The following is a 19346-nucleotide window of genomic DNA, read 5'->3' on the forward strand; positions in this document are numbered from 1 at the left end:
TCATAGCAAGTACATTTTTGTATGGGGTGACCATGAAGAATCAAAAGGCCTGCCCTGGATCAGCTGCAGTAATACTTTGAAAATGCTGAAATGCAGAAGATCCCAATAACAAACACGGAGCCATTTATATCCACAGTGAAAAAAAGCATTAAAACAGCTGAACAAAACCAGCTCTGTACTCAGATAAATGTCTGAGAATGACTGCAAGCACAGAATGAGAAGATTTGGATGAAAAGTTAAACGCTATTTTGGCTTTCCTATGACCTAGGCTGGCCATATGCTCTATGAAGATTCATGATTTTGGGGGTCCCAGCAGCAGCTTGCTGGGTCTGCTGAGGTTGAAGACAAGTTTCTTGGTTTTTTGAGCTATATGAATGATCATTAAACAAGATTGCTAAAGAAGCAAACTGTCAAAGTCATTTCATTTATTTCTTAATATCACATCTGTACAATTTTCATACATACAGCAGGAAATGCACATTGGTTACACAATGGCATTTGGCTGCATTTCCAAGTATAATACAGTAAGTGCAACTCCACTTAAAATGTACATTTATACAACTTAAACAAATTAAGGATTGCTACACCACTATCTGTGACAGTATAAAGCTTCATTTATGTTATGTCTCATTACTAAACCACTTCCTGGTTAAATATAAAACATATTCAATAATTTTAAAATGGCCTTTGTGGTACCTGGCCAGCATATAAAATATTTGTTGTTTAAAATTTAACCATTAACTTTTTGTTTTAAAAAATAATCCTCTAAGCCTATTTAAACATTTGCTATTGAACTGTTATACTGACACTTTGTAGCAGGAACCAAGTTTTACCCTCCTTTTGTTTGCTCTTGCTTATCACCAGAAGAAGTTACGTTTGCAATGTATTGCAGCTTTATTCAGATACAGTCAGGTGGTTAAACGATTTAACAATTTTGCTCAAAAGGTAAATAACATTTTCATTTAAAAAAACCAAAATTACATTTCAGAGATACGTGTCAAAATTTTAATGGGTAGAGTGCTACCAGCACTAAAAAAAAAAAAAAAAAAAAAAAAAAAAAAAAAAAAAAAAAGAAAAAAAATAAAGAAAATTAATTTCTCTTTTAAGAAACATCCAAATATTCTTATAATTTTACTTTTGGAATACATTGGTCCACAGACCACATTCTTGTTACAGCTTACCAAATGAAAATCAAAATTTCTTATTGCCGTCCCTGTAACAGGAATGGTTCAGTTTTAAACCTCCTTTAAAAATATACATTTTACAATCCTTTCACCTCAACAAAGGTGACACTGACAATAAATACACTGGTTTGGTGGGTTTTTTCCTTCACTATGAAAAGTCTACAAACTACCTATTGTATGCCCTTTCTTTTTTAGATTTCTCCAATGCCTTGTCCATGGTTTTCTCATTTTCTCCTCTACATTTGGGGCAGTACCATTTGCCCTTTGGTTTATGGTTGAGTCCCACACAAGAGAAGTGAAACCATTCAATGGGGCACTCATCATTATCACATCCAATCATTTCTCCATAGGAGACTTGGTTGCACAAGCAGTATGTTGGCTCATTAGGGTCAATAGGAAGGTCTGGGGGAGAAGCTTCGCGCTCTGCTTTAGCCTTGGATCGTTTCTTCTTCTTGGATGTTTTTGCTTTCTTCTCCTTTGGTGTTCCTGAGGTGATGTCATCATGATCATGATTATTTGAGGCATTTTCTCGATTCTCATTATTCCTCTGCCTCCTCGATCTCTTGTTGTTGGGCTTTTCGGCCTGTGCGATTGTCTCATTCTTCGACTTATCCTGGCTGCCCTTCCCGCTGTTTCCAGTGGTGTCATTAGTCTCTTGACAAGTCTCAAACAGTTCCACGTGGCTGTCCACTTGCCTTGTTCTGTTCTCAACAAGCTCCACCATCTGACTGACAATTTGGATCTTCTCGTCCCCCAGTTCCTGACTCCGAATCAAGGCTCTCTGTATGCAGTGCAACATTCTCCTCTTCTGCACAGCATCTGTCTCCCGTTTAAATTTTTCATAGTAATCATCCAGGTCCTTCAGAATTTCTGCAAAGAAGAAATAAAAACTATAAATACTTTTGACAGGGAGAATGGCAAAACAAAACCTCCTATTTTTCCTTCCACACAGCAACAACTTCTTGTAACATACAGCACTGATCAAAGACAGATTCCCTGAAGCTCCTATCTGACAAGCAGCTCATGGCTCCACTGGACTACTTTTGTTCTAGTTGGTCCCACAGGAATGGAATGCAAATGCTGATTTAGAAGAAAAAAGTGACTAAAAAAATTTTTATGTATCTTGATAATACTTCTCTTTAAACTTTTCTGTAATTAAAAGAAACTAACTAAACCAATACACATACCAAAGTTACAAGGTTAACTGCAAAATTAGAGGGGAAATTAATGGACATCTTCTGCATAAATCATTAACATTTTCAATGAATGACAGAGTGGAAGAAAGTGAGTGGGACAGAAGAAAGCACAAACCAGTGCAGAAGCACGTTGCTGAGTTATTTGACAGGAGATACAGAAGCACCAAATACGTGGTCTGGACCCAAAACTATTTCATTCAATACTGTCAAGCTATTTCTGCTGAAAATATGAGGCCACATAAATTCCTTGACTGCAGAACTAGGATTACAATATCCACGATGTTTAGATTATTTCCTACCTATACTTTCTGTGTTTCTGTAAAACACATGTTAAAACACAAAAATATTATCTTCATTAAATATTTACTGCAGAGCAGGAGGTGAAGTTGAAGGATAACATTGGAGATGATAGACAGCAATGGGAGTAGCTAGAGCTTCTGCTTTAAAATATGTTACATCTGAATTGCACCTCAAGGATTGTTCTAGCAGTTTATAAAAATAACAATGCACCAAGTATCTAAGATTTCAAGAATGGCTATGGAAACCTATTTTTAAGAAGATGTTTTTGAGTTTCATTATGATACACAAATCAACTACAGCATACGGGACACTCATCACTCCTCAAAAACACATGGAATGTTTTTCCTGCATCTCTGCTCTTCTCTGAATTTTCCCCTTCTCACAGGTTGGAAGTCTATCTTAGAGAAGCAAAATACACTGATATAAAATCTGACCTCAATTCATGTAACAGAAACGAGAATCTCTCACACATGCAAACAGCATTACCAAAACTTTTTTAAACTTACGTTTATTTATTTACTTACTTATTTATTAATAGGAGAATGTGACACATATGCAAACCAAGAGCTACCCCGTGGTTTAAGTTTTTTCTTTCCTGGACAGTTTTTAAAAATACATGATTTCCAGTGAAGACATGGAAATATTATGGAATCTTTACTTCGGATTTTAGAGCTGCAGCTTGTTCTTCACACATTGGTTAAACACAACCTGACAGCTGGTTCTGCAATACAACCTGACCAAATCAGCATTCTGATATGTTACTAACCATTTTAAGCAACTGGTGGGGTTATTTTTTGGTTTGTTTTTTCTTTTTGTTGTTGTTGTTGATTTTTTTTGTTTGTTTGTTTTTACCTACAAAAAAACCCCCAAAACAAAGCAAAGATTAAAAAAACACCAAAAAAGAAATCCAAACCCAAGATGCCACCAAAAGATCCTTCAACCATACAGCAGATTCCAGAATCAGGGAGGCTGAAGAAGCAGAGTTAATGATTTTCAGTGGCTGAAATGCAGAAGTTGTATGCTTTAAGCTTTGCCACTTGACTGATGTCATCAGTTTAAGGCATGTGAATCTGGTGGGTGCGCATCCTCCGTGAAGAACAGCACAAAGCAATCGCCGAGTGGAGCTGGGCGCTGGGAAAGTTCGTCTCGGGCACGGCACGCTGCGGCTGCGGCTGGGATCCCGCGGGCGCCGCCAGCGTGTCTGCAATGCGAGACGCGGGCGGCAGCTGCCGCACGGCCGGGGATGCTCAGCCATGGGCGGCGGGGCTGCGGCTGGGGCTGGCTGCGCTGCCCGCCTCGGGAGCCCGTTCCCGCAATTCCAGGAATTCCGAGCTGCCACAGCGGGAGCGGAAAGCTGCGCTCTGAGCGACTGGCGAACGCACACTCGACCGGGGAAAGCGGCGCTTCGCTCCGCAGCCTCACGGGGGCCGAGACAGCGCGGAAGGACGGCGAGCGGGACACGGGCGAGGGCCCGGCCCCCTCCCCGCCCCTCTGCGGCGCCCGGGGCCACCCCGGAGGTGACGGAGCCGCCATTGTTCTCGGGCAGGAAACCGGGGCGGCCCCGCGGCGCTCCCGGGCGCGCGGGGGGGCGGGGCGGCCCCGCCCCCGCGGTCCCGAGCGGGGCGAGCGGACCCTCGCGGGGAAACAAGCGAGTGATTGACACGGAGCAGCGGCCAATCACGGCGGGCGGGAGGCGCTCCCGCCCGCCCCCTCCGGCCATTCACCAGCGAGGCGCGGCCGGAGCAGCGGCGCCCCCCCCCACGCCGGGACACGTCAGTCACCCTCCGGACGGCCAAGGCTGCCCCGCCCCCTGCCGCGAGCCCGGCCAATCAGAGCGCGCCGGCCGGGGCCGGCCGAGATATTCAAATCAACCCCACGGAAAAGTTGCTTCTCGCAACGTCATGAGGGGGCGGGGCCGCGAGACGGGCCGCCCCGGGCCCGGAGCCAATCCGCGCGGGGAGGCGGGGCCAGGCCGGCCCCTCGGCCGCCCCCGCCCTATCAGCGCCCCCGAGGGGAGTGGCCAACCGCGATATGCTAACGAGGGGTGCCTATAAAAGGAGCACGGACGCCCCTTCCCAGCACAGCGCGGAGGTGCCCGCTGAACGTGGTTTTGTGGGGCGCGTTGTCCGCCCTGCCCTTTTCTTCTCCTCCCACCCCCGACAGCCCCCGCGGGCTCCGAAGGAAGTTTCCCCCGGACCCTTCCCCCGGGAGCTGACGGGCTCTCATGGCGAGCTGCCCGAGGAGCGGCTGAGGCAACGGCAGGCTGGGCTCGCTGTCTACCACCCCTAAGGCCACATGCACGGGGGCGCGGGCAGGGAGAGGGGGTCCCCCCTCCCGGCACCCCGGCTGTCATCGCTACCTGCGGCACAGAATAAAGAGTGCCCCCCCCCCAGTTCCCCCCCCACTTCCCGAGCGGACGCCAGCGACCAAGTGACAAAGCTGCCCCGAGTCCCGCAAACCGGCCTCCCCTTCCTTCCCTCCGCCCGTGGGGACGGGGACGGCGTGCCCCGAGCGCGGGGAGGGGAGGGGGAGCTTCAGCCCCGCCGTAAACGCGACCGTGTGTGCCGTCCCCCCCACTCGCACCGCACACGCCGGTCCTGCCCCCTCGGCCCCCCCGCCCCACGGAGCGGGGCAGTTTCACCGGGTGAAACGAAACCCACCGAGGAGGGAGCCAAGAAAGCACACCCTGCCCCCCACTCTCGCCTAACCCCCCTCTCCTCTTCTCCCTCCCTCCTTCCCTCCCTCCTTCACTAGCTGCCTCTCTCCCCTACTACAGCCATAATGAATACTGTACATTCCTAAATGTTGTGCTGTAATCTCTCCCCCTCTATCCACCCAGCACTTTCTTCCGTACCCCCAAACCCTTCCACCTCAGCCCCACGGCCAGGGACGGCCCCCCTTTGTGCACCGCACACCCCACTTCCCTGCCCCCGCCTTCTTGGCCAGCAATTTACACAGAAAAGCAGAGTCCTTGCTTAATAAGAAAAGCCGGAGACCTTTTGTTCCGCCCCATGACAAGAGCTAACGCTGCAGATCAGTCCCTCTCTCTCCCCGGATCTTTCCTCCCGGCTTTCTTTCTCCTTTTACCTCCAAAAAATAAAACTACCATCTCTGTGGGGTGCAGAGGGGCAAACGGAGCCGAGGCTCAGCTCTAAAGAAAAGAAAGGGAAAGACACCCTTCCCCCCTGAGCCCCGAACCACACATACGGACACACACATATATAGAAAGCACTTACCTTGATATTTGGCGTCAATTTCCCTCATCAAGGAGACATTTCTCTGCAGATCGAAGGGCATAGACTCGATGGAGTCCAGATAATCCTCCACATAGTTCACTAGGTGAAGCTGGTCTCCGTTTGCAGGACTCAACATTTTCATCCGGCAGAGAAACAAAAATCCTTCCCCACACCTCTCTGTATGAGAGCAAGTGCTGCTCCCTTCAAAGACGGCAACCCCGATGAAGGTCTCACTCCCTGCCCACCTCTCTCGGTAGCTCCCCCCCAAAAAAACCGAGGGAAGCTACATCTGACTCCTCTTGTGTGAAAAAGAGGGAGAGAGAGACACACACACACCCTCCGCTAGTCCCCTACAGCCAGCAGCAGCTGATTGAATGGCTGTCGTTGTGGGTAATTCACGAAGGAGGTGGTAAGAACAATCAGAGGGATTTGTGTGTGTGTGTGTGGGGAGGGGAGGGAGGGAGGAGGAGGAGAAAAGAGGGGGGCTTAAACCAAGCTCCTCCGAAACAATCTGGAAACAAAATGTGCTCTGCAAAGTGTCTGTCAGAGGCAGCGGCAGCCCCTCTGCCTGCGCCAGCGCCGCTCTGCTCCGCTTCTCCTCCGCTCCCCCCTTCCCCGCTCTGCTCCTCACCGCCGCCGCCGCCGCCGCTCCCCGGCGATATCAACGCAGCCTCCTCGCTCCCATACGCCGCGCTAGATCCAACGTGGAAAACCCAAATACCAGTTTCAAACACTTGGGAAACATTCGGCCCCGCCAGCCAAGGCGCATGCGCTCTCTCCCTGCGCTGTGTACACACACACACACAGACACACACACACTCACACACTCACCGCACACACTCAATCCCTTCCCCCGCCCGGAACCTCCGCATATCCATCGTCCCGCCTCCCTTACTCACGTTTGGGGAGGGAGGGAAGGCGGCGGGGATGCGGGCCGAGCCAGGGGGCGGGCGGCGCAGGGCCGGCGTGGGCGTGGAGTGAAGGAAGCCCCGGGGAAGGCGGAGGCTCCGGTGAAGTTGTGCGGAGGCTGCGAGGCGAGCGGCCCGCGGGGACGCTGGGGGATCGCGGGGGCAAGTGAATGCTTTTGCGGGAGGGTACCGGGACTTTGGAGGAGTCTCGCCTCCTGCCAGCTCGCCCCGGGATGGAGCGGCTCCGAGGCCTTTCCTAGGTGAGGGGAACACTGAGAACCATGCGCCGCCACCCCGCGCTGCGGGCAGGGCTGTGCCCGGCGCGGCGCCGGCCGCCGAGGGGAAACGGGGAGCGTTTCGTCCCTCCCTCCTCAGCGGGCACCCGCATCCATCACCCCGCGGCGCCTGACAGCCGCCGCAGCCAATCAGCGCACTCCTCGCGTCCCGCCCCGCGGCGCCCTCAGCCAATCCCCGCTGTGACACCGCTGCCCGGGATACCGCGCGCCGCGGCAGAGGGGGCGGTAACGCCCGAGGGGAGGGGGCGGGCTTGCGCATGCGCGATTCCAATGGCGAGGGGAGAAAATGGAGCCGGTAGGGACGCAGTGCGACTACGTTTCCCAGCGGTCCCCAGGCGGGTGCGCATGCGCGAGGCAGGCTGGCTGGAAGGCGGGAGGGGAAGATAAGGGCAGGAGGGCGGGAGCGTGGCCGAGCGGGTTTGCTGCGGCTGCCTGGTCCCGCGCAGTGGCGAGGGAACGGTCACCGGGGAACGCCGCTGGGGCTGCGTTGTAGAGGAGGCGGCGAGGGCTCACTGCCGGCGAGGACGAGTGACCCAGGGGTCGTGCTTCGGAACCCCGCTGTCGGTCAGCGGTGCCTTTGTGTCCTGGAGCCGCTGCCATGTCCCGGAGCCTGCAGGCGCCCGGCTCTGCGAGGAGCGCGGGAGGCGGGGCTGGAAAGAGCTACCCCAGCTCTGCTGAATCAAAACAACGTGCGCCTTCTGCCTCGTTTGTTTTTTGTTTTTTTTTAGCAGACGTCATTGGCAATCCCCTAATTTAGGGGAGACTGAGTCATCGCTGGTGAGCGCCCGGACTCGCTGGTGCAGTCGCTGCTCGACGCGGCCTGGTTGTGCCCGCTGCAGGGAGCGGCCCGGCCGGGCTCCTCGGCTCTCAGCCCCTGCTTCGTGTTCTTGCTGCTGCCGTCAGCTCGGTGTGTGAACGCCCAGAGCTGGCTTTTCAGGGAAGAACAGGCAGCTGGTTAGCAGTACTTCCCGTATCCTCTCTCCAGTGGGAGACATGCACCCAAATATTTTCTGAGGAGTGGAGGCGGTACACCGTAGAGCAGACTTTGAACTGATACCGGCCCGGTGTTTCGGGCAGATGTCAGAGGGCACTTCCTTGTTTTCTGAAGATGCCTGTAAGTTCTCCCGTTATTTTCTTCTCCTCATTTCCTGTTTCCATGAGTTGCTGTAAAAAATGAGTTGCTGAAGTAAACCTCATATACACAGGATCTCGGGTTTTTAGCTTAGAAGCACTTAGAAGCATCTAAGGCAGTGCTCCGAGCCAGTGTTTCTGGACCTGTGTGCTCTGGTTGGCATAGAGAGGGAGTTGGCAGCAGTAGCCTGGGAATACCTATTCTAGATTGTTGGCACCAGTTTGGTAGTTAGAGCCTGTTTCACCCTCGCCTTCAAGAAGGTTAGCCACTGTCAGCAATTAAAGGTAGTTAACAGTCCCCTGGGTAGTGTAAGAATCCAAGCCAATAATTATGGCTCAGTAGAGGCAAGATATCTGAAAACAATACAGATGAGTCCTAAAAAGAGTCATTCTTGCAAAAAAGGTAATCATCATTCTCGACACACACAAGTAATTACGAGTATAAGAAATCGGTTTGTAAAAGTACCTGCTAATTTACTAAACAGGAACTTTTGTCTCTCCTCTTAATAGACAAAAAAAAAAAAAAATAAGGGAAGCACTGAAGTGTAATGGTAGCCTACTAAGTTTCAGCAAATTTGGATGTGCTGAGGTTAGAGAGCTTAGTATCATCTGTCTCCTAGCAGTGCTGTCTACTAGATTCTCCTCTGTTAGCTTCTTGTATGTACTAGAAGAGTGACAGAGAGAAAATCATCATGAGACTTTACACAAGTCCCTGGGACAGGAAGGGACTGAGCTCCCCTGAGAATGCATTTCATATCCACTTTGAAGGTCCCCTTTTACAGCTCTTCAAGATGATGCTCAATGCTTTGTATAGTGCTGTAATCAAATATATACCCGTACCCAGAAATATCAATTCTTTGCACCCCCCTCTAGGCTCAGCAGCAGGTCAGCCATTGTTTTAGGAAGCTGGGTGGGAGGAGGGAAGGATAAAATCAGGTGTATATGTACATCTCTAGAGTGGAAAAGTTTAGAAGGTATGGAGCTGATGCCTATTGCCCATCTCTGCTTTACCTCCTTCTCTGCTTTACCTCCTTCTCTGCTTTCTTCTTATTTTGGCCTCTTACCTCTGAACTATAAAAGGTGAGAGATGGGAGATTTTTAACAGGGTTTCAGATGTTTTTTTCATATTAGGGGCTCATTTCTTATCCTGGAAAAGAATTCACAAGTACAAGTGAATGTCATGTGTCAAAGAAGGAAGAGACTCCTGGGCTTCATTTTCTTGTTATTTCCTATATTTGACTAGAGAATAAAGTTATCTATCTATCCTCCTTTGGCTCCCAAGTCCCTTTGCTCTGTTTGTAAGAAATCTTTCCTATTTAGAATCCCAAATATCAGACGTTTTCTTGACGCTGTTGCCTTACTACAGATCTAAACTCACAGCAATTGAAATCAAGGGAACTTATAACCAGATCAACAACTTGCACAACTGCTGTGTCATACACATACTCTGTGTGTACATACAAAATATACTTAATATAATATAAATGTTTTAGTAATTATAGTTGTTGCAGTCATTATGGTTATTCCAGCTAATCAGCACAAAGTTCAGAATACTTGATATGAGGAACATAAAATCCCAAACCTCCAAACGTTCCACAAATGCATATACTGTGTAGCTGGTACAAGGAATTCTGGCTGCCTCCTTTCTCTTCTACTTTAGCTAAATATTGCTATATGAAATACTATTTAATCATTACAGCTGTGTCTCTGTTTATTAGAAAAGATAGTGTATTCTGATCATTTGTCATTATACTTTATGGTACAGACAAATCAGATGGGTTTATTCCTGCTAATGAATTACTGTTTCCACACCATTTAATAGCTTAATCCCTCTTCTATAGTTACATATGCTTGGAGGGTTTTTTCCTTGCTTATTTGTCTGTTTATTCTTTATGAGCTCAGTTCATGCTTATGTGGATGATGGTAATAGAATTTTACAAGTCTGCTCATTTTCCTTGTGGTCAAAAGTTTTGAAATAGAAGTACAAACAGTTAATATGCAATATGAGCAGAGCTGAGGTTTGCAGTTATGAAGACCAGCAGAGTCATGGTTCACCCTTTCATGCACTATGCATTGCCTGTGCCCTGGATAATATATACTGTTTATGGATATTTAGGCCCTGTTCATGTCACCAAACGATGCCAGATGAATAGATTCTAAAATCTGGAAAACAAGTCTAGTTGAGTTTGTCCTTTTTCTGCTTCCCAGTAAAGGCTCAAAAACTTTGGGAACTTTCCAAATGCCTACCTAACTGGCATTTGGAAACTACCTAATTGGCCTGCCTTTCTAAACTTCTCCCTTTTTTATCAGTCAAGTAAGAAAGCAGGTGGATAGCCCTGGATACACCTCATCTCCTCCTCTGCTTGCCCCAAGGCAGTTGCACTCACTGCCTCTTCTCACCTGTTTCCTGGCTGCTGACTTTTCTTGCACCTGCTGCACTGGTGCACTTCTAAAGCATTGTGAGCTTAAACAGCATTACACTGGCATTAAAGGTGAGAAAAAAATCTGATTGGAACAAGTAAACGTGCATTGCAGTAGAAGTACATCTCAGTTGTCCCAGACTATCGTTGGAATGAACACAGATCAAGGGCAACATATTCCATTGGCTCCACGTTCCTTTAGTGAATGTCTTCAAGACAGATACACCTCAGCAGTCGGAAACCACTGACAAAGACAACAATTTGAACCCTGACTGAATTAATACTGACCCTCAGACTTGTTTCTGTCAGCTGTGGTGCAGGACCCAAACACTTCTGATGAAAAACAGGCAGTGTAGGTCAGAGCAGTTGGTGGGTGAGCTTTCTGAAAGTAGTAGGTGGTGCTAAAAGCTAGTAGACTTTTGGTAAGAGCAAGAAAATTTAATTGGTTGTATATGTCCACCACTAAATTTTCTTTTGCAGTGTTACTGCCTGTCCCCAGAATGATTTTTTTCAAATAGGTTTCTCAAGATTATTTATCCTTTATAAAAACATATTCTTTACCTTGTGAATATTTGGTAGAATGACCACTCAGCATTTACAGTATTTCTGAGCAAGCATTTGTAATAATATTGAGGCAATTTTTAGTGTCCTTTTAAAAATCAAACAAGATTCTAAAACAAACCAATAAGCACCTAGATTTTGTAAACATAAAAGGACCATGAAAGTTAAGTCAAAATGTGCTTGTAATTACAGATTACTACAGAGCACCAACAGAAATTCAGTCCACTGCAGTGGATTTAGTTCATCCATGTTTTCTCAGGTTCAGCTTCCTTGCCAGGTTTCTGAACTAGAACTTGCTAAGAAGGGCCACAGTTACTGGAAACATGCTCTTGTTAATACAGAAGGAGCAACCTTTGTCCTCTGTCAACAGTTACAAGATGATGTGGTTGAACGTTTTAGAAGAAAAAAATGCAGTATCTTTAGTAATAGAGGGGAAACTGTAAACCATTATAAAGCATGTGTCTCCTAATAATAAATGGAAATGGAAAATTGCTTTTTAGCTTTATTCATGTATGATACAAAACAGCTCTGGGATCTTACTTCTGGGGGCAAATCTTATCGGTATTCCTGGGACTGGAAACTGGAAAATACTGAAGCCAGGTGAGCCAAAATCCCCAAAGATCCTTCCTGCCCACCACAGAAATGTTGCCAGCACTGCTGGTGGACAGCACACACAGCTGTACTTCTAACAGACTTCCTTCTTGATCAAGGATGGAAGGGAAATGTTGCCTTCTTACACACGCAGATAAAGGGACAGAGAACACAGAGATCCCTTCTAAGGTGTTCAGGAGTCTTTACCCTTTACCATAGAGTTTCAGTTTTTAATTTAAAGGAAGTTTTACCCTTAATGACTCCTAAGAAAAACATGAGAACATGACCTGACAGTATTAAATACAAGAGTTTACCTGAAGCTCAGACAGACATGCAGTGGGATTGGAGTAAGAGCTGTACTGCTCTGCAGATCACATTTCCTCCTGGCTATTCAGCAAGTATGGAAGTAACAGCAGGCCCAGGCCTGCCACTGATCATATGTACCTTGGCTCCAACTGCTCACAACCTCCAAAGGCATCTTCTACTCCAGGTGGAAGCAAAAAATCTTTTGCTGCTGTTCTGCTTTTCTGGTAGATGACTGTTGTGTCCTTGCACATGTCCCAGAGCAGCAGTAAGGGTGCAGTATAGGTGGGATAAAGTGGAGGTATGGTTACAGCCACACACCAATTAATTCTGACAATGCTGGTATTTTTAACATGAATAATTTATGGGTTTTATCCACCAGGATTAGTTTTGCTTTTATTTGAAATTAGGTTCTTTTTGTACTTTGGTGCTTGAAGAACACTTTCCACTGTTCCACTAGATGTATTCTACTGCATTAAATCTCAAGCATGAATGCTGTTAGCTGTTTATTTCAGGCATTTAATAATTGTGGCTTTTCCCACTGTCAGAAAATAATATTTTAGAGTAGGACATAGAGGTTTTGGGACTAAATGCTAAGATCCAGTCTGGCTAGCACAGACACTAAGCCTTCTGAAACAGTGGGAAAGAAAAAGCTCTTGCATTCTTCTGATCTGTTGGCAGTTTCATCCATGATTAACTAAACCTGGAATTAAGGCTAAAAAAGGCCATTATTACTTAGTATTGATTTGAACTCTATCAAAGTGCTTGGAACCCCACAGAACAAAGAAGACAACAGAGTTAATGACAACTCTTAACTAGATGTGTGTTGAACAGCAAGACATCAAAAACAGCTCATTTTGGAAGCTGAAATAATTGGCTTCTGAAGCTTCCTGAGAAACATATAAAGCGAACATTTACAAAGGTTATTGGATAGTATCTTGAATTTCATCCTAGGTAGTCTTAAATTAACAAGCTCATAAAAGAGGTTTCTTATTTGATCAAAAACTTAAGATTGTTAAAGGAAAAATTCTATGGAAAGTACCTATTAAAAGAAAAAGGAAACATTTGTCACTGGTAGAGCTTTATATCTGATATGCTCTAAAATGAAATAAGATGTAGACAGACATCAAGTATTATGTAAAAGCAATTATTTTAAATGATCTTATTACTTATGAGAAAAATCCATAAAGTAATCCCTGGCAGATAGAAGAGGAAACAATACAAACACTTCTGTGAGGCAGCTCACCACAGGCAGACCTGCAGCGCATCCAGAAGAGTATTACCTTCCTCCCAAAGGCCAGCAAGGTGCTTTAGCAGGTAATACCGTGGTCTGAGAGACCTGAAAAGGCTCTGCCCTGAACAGCCTGTTTAGAGGATTGTGTGGAAGAAACAATCAGGAAGTCAGGAGCAGGACAGACAACATGCTGGCACTGGCAGTTCACTCTCCCTTCTTGTACAAGAGCAGGGGTGGCCACAATTGGAGCTCACAGGCCTTGACTTCAACACATGCCAAGAAGCTGCTTCCTAAAGATGGCACCAGACCTGCAGTACTCCTTGGCAAAGCTTGGGATTGATGTGCCTGAAAGGCAATGCAGAAATAGATTCACTCGCCAAAGTGACCGAACTGACTTAACACAGTGGGGACCATTTTGCTAAGTTAGTCACACATTTCCTAAAAACATCGCCTTTACAACGTCGCTAAGAAGCCGCGCTGGGGTTACACCGAAGCACAAGGCTAGTACGCGCTGTTTCAGCGGAGCCCGCACCGCGGGCTCAGCACAGCGCCGCTCCCAGACCGCGCCGGGAGCGGCCCGGGGGTGCTGCCCCTCGGCCCGGCGGGAGGCGGCGAGCCCGGCCCGGGGGTGCTGCCCCTCGGCCCGGCGGGAGGCGGCGAGCCCGGCCCGGGCGCTGCCCCTCGGCCCGTAGGGAGGCGGCGAGCCCGGCCCGGGGGTGCTGCCCCTCGGCCCGTAGGGAGGCGGCGAGCCCGGCCCGGGCGGAGCGGAGGCGGCGCCGGCCCGGCGGGAGGCGGTGGAGCCCGGCCCGGCCCCGCCCGCAGGGCCGCCCCTTCCTGCGCCCAGGCCGCGGCGGCTCCGTTCTGCCGCACGGGCACGGCGGGTTGTGCCGCTGCCCGCCCGGGCACCGTGCGGGCCATGCTGCGCGGAGCGGCGGCGGCGGCCCGGCGGTGCGGCCTCGGCCTCGCTGCCGGTGCCGGTGCCGGCCGGGGGCAGGCGGGGGCGCGGCGGTGCTCGGGCGCGGCGCGGCGGCGGCAGTGGGCGCCTCCGGCGGGGAGCGACAGCGGGATCGTGGCTTACAACAGCCGGAGCCAGAGCAAGGAGCCGCTGGTGCTGGCCACGGAAGGAGTGGCGACCTGGTAGCGCCTTGCGGGCGGGCGTGGGGCTGGCGGGGTGACAGGAGCGGCTTGTGTCCGCAAACAGCTCCTGTGACCACTTCTGGGCTCCAGTACTCAGAAGCCGTGGAGCCACTGGAAGAGGTCTAGCGAAAGGTCGCAAAGGTGATTAGGGGACCCGAGCATCTCTCCTGCGAGGAGAGACTGCAAGAGCCGGGCCTGTTTAGAGAGGAGACTGAGAGGGGATCTCATGTAAATATCTCAAAGATGGATATCAGGAGGATGGTGCCAGGCTCCTTTTGGCATTGTCCAGCCACAGGATGAGGAATAGTGGCCATAAATTAAAACATAAGAAGTTTCACCTCAACATGGGGAAGAACTTCATTACATTGAGAGTGGCAGAGCTCTGAACAGACTGCCCAGGGGGTTTGTGGAGTTTCCCTCTCTGGAGACATTCAAAACCCACCTGGACACATTCCTGTGTCGCCTGCTGTAGGTGACCCTGCCTTGACAGAGGTTTGGACTGGGAGATCTTCCAACCCTAACAATTCTGTGATTCTCTTTGCCTCCCCTCTCTGCAGGTACAGCTGTGGGCCGACCGTGTATGACCATGCACACCTCGGGCACGCCTGGTGAGTCGTGGATTGCAGCGTGGAGGCATCCAGGCACTTAAACAGTGCTGGACATCCCCATGCCAGTGGTGCTGCGGGATCTGGGCTGATATACAGTGCTGGACATCTCCAGGCTGCAGTGTGTGTCCAGGTGACAGAGCTGTGACTGGTGACATTAGGCCCAGCCCTTTGCCTCCTGTGCTGTGCAAAGGGCAAAAGTCTGTTTGTTATGTATTTTTTCCTCTTGGGCTGGGGTGGTTCGTAAAGGGGCTTTTGGTTCTGCTGCCTAGCTGAGGCAGTGTGTGTGTCTTGGGAAGAAGCATTAGGAATGTGTGCAGTTTGTTTGGTAGGGTGAGTTGTTTCACATCATATCAACATAATGTGACCTCTCATGTGGAGGAGTTGTGATCCTGGGGCAGAGCCTCTCAGCTGTGTGAAAGGAGAGTTTCACCTCAGGTTTAGTTCAGACACTGTGTTGACACCAAGGAAACACCATGCAGGGTTGGCTAATAGCAAGGTAATTCCTAGGTTTACACGTGAACGCATGGGATCTTAGATCTCAGGAAGTCCAGGTAGCTTAAAGGCATTTTTGCATAGTAACACTGCAGTGTATGTTTAAAAATAAAAAGCAATCCAGGACAGCACAAGTTTTTCTCTGTAGTTCATTCGGATGAAGCTAGCTTCATTATAAGTGGCCTTGAAAAAGTATGTTAAATACACCAGAGGAGGTTGCTGCCGCTTGTTTCAAAACAACATACCTGATGAATAGTGGACATGCAGAGTGTCTGCTGTTCCTGTGAAACAGAGGGGAGTTGCAGCAGCTCAAGCTGCTTTTAAGGTTCTATCTCTGCATTCTTAAAAAGTAAATTGTGTTGGGCTCTTTGGAAGAGCAGGGGTTTATCAGATAATTGCCATCTGTATGAAGATCAGATACTGTGCATTTCAGTAACTGAATAATTCCCTTTCAATGTAAGGGATTTCACAGCTTCTCGTCCTGCCTCAGCTTCATTCAGAAACTTGTGTTGACTCTTGCTCATGTTGAACTGAGCCATCGCAGTAACTGCACAACTGCTGCTTTGCTCTGTAAAAAGGAAGACTTAAAATACCAGTTATGTAAAAGTACTAATGTCAGTGCTAACGTTAATGACACTTTACTGTTGTGTGTATGTGATGGTTTCTTTTTCCTCCTTGCTTTTCTCAAGTCTCAGCAGAAAAATTACCTAGCTGGTGACCTAAAAATCAAGAAAACAATATCTTGGACTTTTTGTTTGTACTTAGTATGTTTTTTGAAAGTCATAGTAATCTATGTATTTAAATCTACAGCTGTTGTGATACAGGCTCCATTACAGTTTACCTTGAAATAATTAGAATTTAAAATCATCACTTGAAGGTAACTGTATAAAAAAGATGATTTGTAGGTTTCTTGTCTTTATCCCTCAGTTGAGGTTCTCTAGTGTGCTAGGGCCTGTCTTCCCTGACATGGTCTAACAGAGAAGGGAATTGCAGAGGTGCTGCTATCCTAAGGGGTGTAGTTGATCTTGACCACAATGTTTTATAGCGGTGGAGAATTTCACCCTTTGGTCTTGCAGCTCTCTGTAGCTTTTAAATGTCTATTTTTTCAGTGGTTCTCTTGCCCTCAGACTTTTTTGATTAAAAGAGGGAGTAGAAAGGCCTTGCTTACACTTTTCTGTTTTTTCACTCATCTTTTCTTACCTAAACTAGCAATTTTAAGCTTTCCTGTTGTGCAGTTTTGCCATGATCTGCATCACCTGGGTCTGACCTCTTCATTGCTGATTTAAAGAAGAGTGGTTAGTGCTGAATATTGCCTTTGGTGTATCATGCAGATATACCAGGTATAATTCTCTCTTTTAGCACCTCTTTAAGCACCTTCACCTGTGGTTCCTGTTGTGTAACAAAGTGTCTGCACTGAAGACCATTTGCTCTCTTTTCTCATCAGTTAAACCCTCCAGTGTGGGAGGAGTTGGCTGTTCCTTTCCAGTATCTCTGGTCTTGCACATGTCAGTGTTGACATCCTGTTGCTCAGCTGATTTGTTCAGGATGGTGGAGCACTCTTGGTTCTATTTATTTATTTATTTTTTCAAATGGCATCCTTTTTTCCTCAGTAGCTGGGTTCAACCATAGAACAGCTGAAATGTATGCTGCTGTTGGGCAAGGAGATGCACTGGGAAATAGCATAAAGTCAAATGGAATGGTATCTGTTGCTACTCTGCTGCTCTTGTTAAATACCATCATTTTGTTGTTCTCCTGCCACATGTTCTCACTAGAATTCCCCTTTTTCCCCTCTGTCTTACATTTGAGTTTTGTCAAACACAACAAATGCGGCAGGTAATAAAGCAGAAATGGATCATGGAAATGAGTTTGAGATCCTTGAGGAGAATTTGGAAATAGTGGCATTATTTTTCTCCTGTCCTCTTTCCATTCCATAAGGAGTTCTTATTTCTCTAAATAATTTAACATTCTCTAGTATGTTGTGCTTCCTGTCTTAAAAACAGATGCTCTATCTGCTTCTATATGATATCCAACACCCATTCTATATAGAGAAAAAAGTAAGGCAAATAATGCTGTTTTTTCCACAGTTCTGGGTCTGACCTTGGCTGTACTGGTTTGACCTGCAGCCTGGTTGGCATCCAGGTTCCTGGCTGAATGCTTTGAAGTAAGAGTAAAACCAAGCATGAGAGATTTTTCTTGTGTGTACTCTGCCAACCCGATCTTGACTGTTCTGGCTTTTTTTTTTTTTTAATTTTTTTTTCCTTTTTTTTAAATCAGTCCTGAAGAGGTAAAGTATTAGGAAATCTGCTCTGGTTCTTGCAGGGTTTCATTCATTAATTCAGTTGGAAGATGAGAGGAGAGGGAACAGTGTGAAATTTGTGCCTGCTCTGGGAACAGTGACTGCAGGGCTGTTCAATCTAATATCAAGCTTTTGATGCTGGCGTTGTTCCTCTGAACAAGATCCAAAGACCAATTTAATATTCTTATGGAATCGTGTCACCACATTAGATGAACCTTACTCCCAGTGAGCTGCTATTCATTAAAAACCATCTCCCTGGCAGCAGAGCTTTCAAAAAATCTTTTTTCAGCATGGGCATGGTGCAAACAAGAACAAAAAGTATTTTTCTTCATCGAGATATTATGCATCCATAAATCAGTACCTTAGTGCTACCTGGCACCTGCAGGGAATGGTGCAAATCAGTTTCTTGTAGTTACTTACACTTCTTTGCTCTGATAGCCATGGAGTTGTAGTTTGTGTGATGCTGTGGGTGAAATGGGAACCTGTAGGCCTTCCTGGTGGCTTCAGAGAAAGCAGAGCCCAGAATAGTTGAGGATTCTCATCATTCTGCAGGGCAGACCCAGAGTTTTTAGTCACCTTCTAGTGTCTCACCTAGTAATTTGGTTTAACTCAGCCAAAGTGTGTCTTGAGAATTACAAATGGAGAGTCTATGAGCGGAAGCAGCTGCAACAGCCCTTTACAGCTTGTATATCCATCAATCTATCAGCATTAAATACTCTGCTTTGTGACAAAAGCCCTGAATAATTTTCAGAATAACTTTTATTCTCAAGTGTAAATAAAACAAAATAACCTATAGAGCATCTACTTTTTGCTATCAGAAAAGATCTGTGGTGGTGTGTGAATGAAGTACTTTATTGATGGCTGGTATCTGTTGTTACTCAATCCTAAGAAAAGTTCACTTGAATCCTGCTTTATTCTCCCTGTTCTTCTATGGAATGACTTTTGAAAACCTGTTAGGATATGCTAAGCCCAAGGGATGTGTTTCAAGAACATCTGATCTCTGTGTCTTACTTTGTCCTGTTGGCTTTGAAAGAGTCTCCCAGCTCATGTAGCTTGTGATGCCCTTTGAATAAAGAGATGCAACAAAAGAAAGCACTCAGAAAATTTGGTGTAATGTGTCACTAATGCCAGAAGAGGGTAGGCCAGTTCAAGAGAAATTTGCTTTGTCAAGGTAGCAAAAGGTTTTGGAAAAAACACATTATGCACTGAAGATCTTTTCATTGCAAGTGTTGGGGTAATTAAATTGTCCATGTGGCTGTTGTTTATTTTTAAGTTTATTCTTAATACTGCATGTTCAAAAGCTCGCATTTCTTTCTCTTCCAGCTCCTACGTTAGGTTTGATATAATTCGAAGGATAATGACAAGGTTTTTTGGAATTGAAGTTATCATGGTGATGGGGATCACAGACATAGATGACAAGATAATAAAAAGAGCCAATGAGGTAGGTGTTTGC

General features: G+C 47.1%; 2 protein-coding genes across 6 annotated transcripts in view; one reads left to right on the forward strand and one right to left on the reverse strand.

Moving 5' to 3' along the window:
• Positions 1-410: 410 nt before the first annotated feature.
• Positions 411-7178, reverse strand: ING1 (inhibitor of growth family member 1). Of its 2 annotated transcripts, XM_056505068.1 has the most exons (3): positions 6816-7178; positions 5917-6609; positions 411-2054 (listed from the first exon to the last, which is right to left on the reverse strand). In XM_056505068.1, the coding sequence occupies exons 2-3, from the start codon at positions 6056-6058 to the stop codon at positions 1351-1353; spliced, it is 846 nt and encodes a 281-aa protein (XP_056361043.1). In that variant the 5' UTR covers positions 6059-6609; positions 6816-7178; the 3' UTR covers positions 411-1350. The 2 variants fall into 2 exon arrangements, with proteins under 2 accessions (XP_056361043.1, XP_056361051.1); XM_056505076.1 differs by lacking the exons at positions 5917-6609; positions 6816-7178 and adding an exon at positions 3205-3503.
• A 492-nt stretch (positions 7179-7670) lies between these two features.
• The window catches only part of CARS2 (cysteinyl-tRNA synthetase 2, mitochondrial), a 42817-nt gene continuing 31141 nt past the window's right edge, over positions 7671-19346 (forward strand). For 2 of the 4 annotated variants that reach the window (XR_008841731.1, XM_056505030.1), the window contains exons 1-3: positions 14222-14497; positions 15055-15105; positions 19217-19334. Coding sequence is in view for 3 of the 4 variants with exons in the window: in XM_056505030.1 (XP_056361005.1) it covers positions 14277-14497; positions 15055-15105; positions 19217-19334 (390 nt within the window). In the remaining variant the exon portion in view is untranslated. Of the gene's footprint in view, positions 8235-14118; positions 14498-15054; positions 15106-19216; positions 19335-19346 lie in introns of those variants that run through there. The other 2 variants (XM_056505053.1, XM_056505042.1) reach the window with 2 other exon arrangements.

The sequence above is a fragment of the Oenanthe melanoleuca genome, chromosome 1 (genome assembly GCF_029582105.1).
Source record: "Oenanthe melanoleuca isolate GR-GAL-2019-014 chromosome 1, OMel1.0, whole genome shotgun sequence".
Taxonomy (NCBI): domain Eukaryota; kingdom Metazoa; phylum Chordata; class Aves; order Passeriformes; family Muscicapidae; genus Oenanthe; species Oenanthe melanoleuca.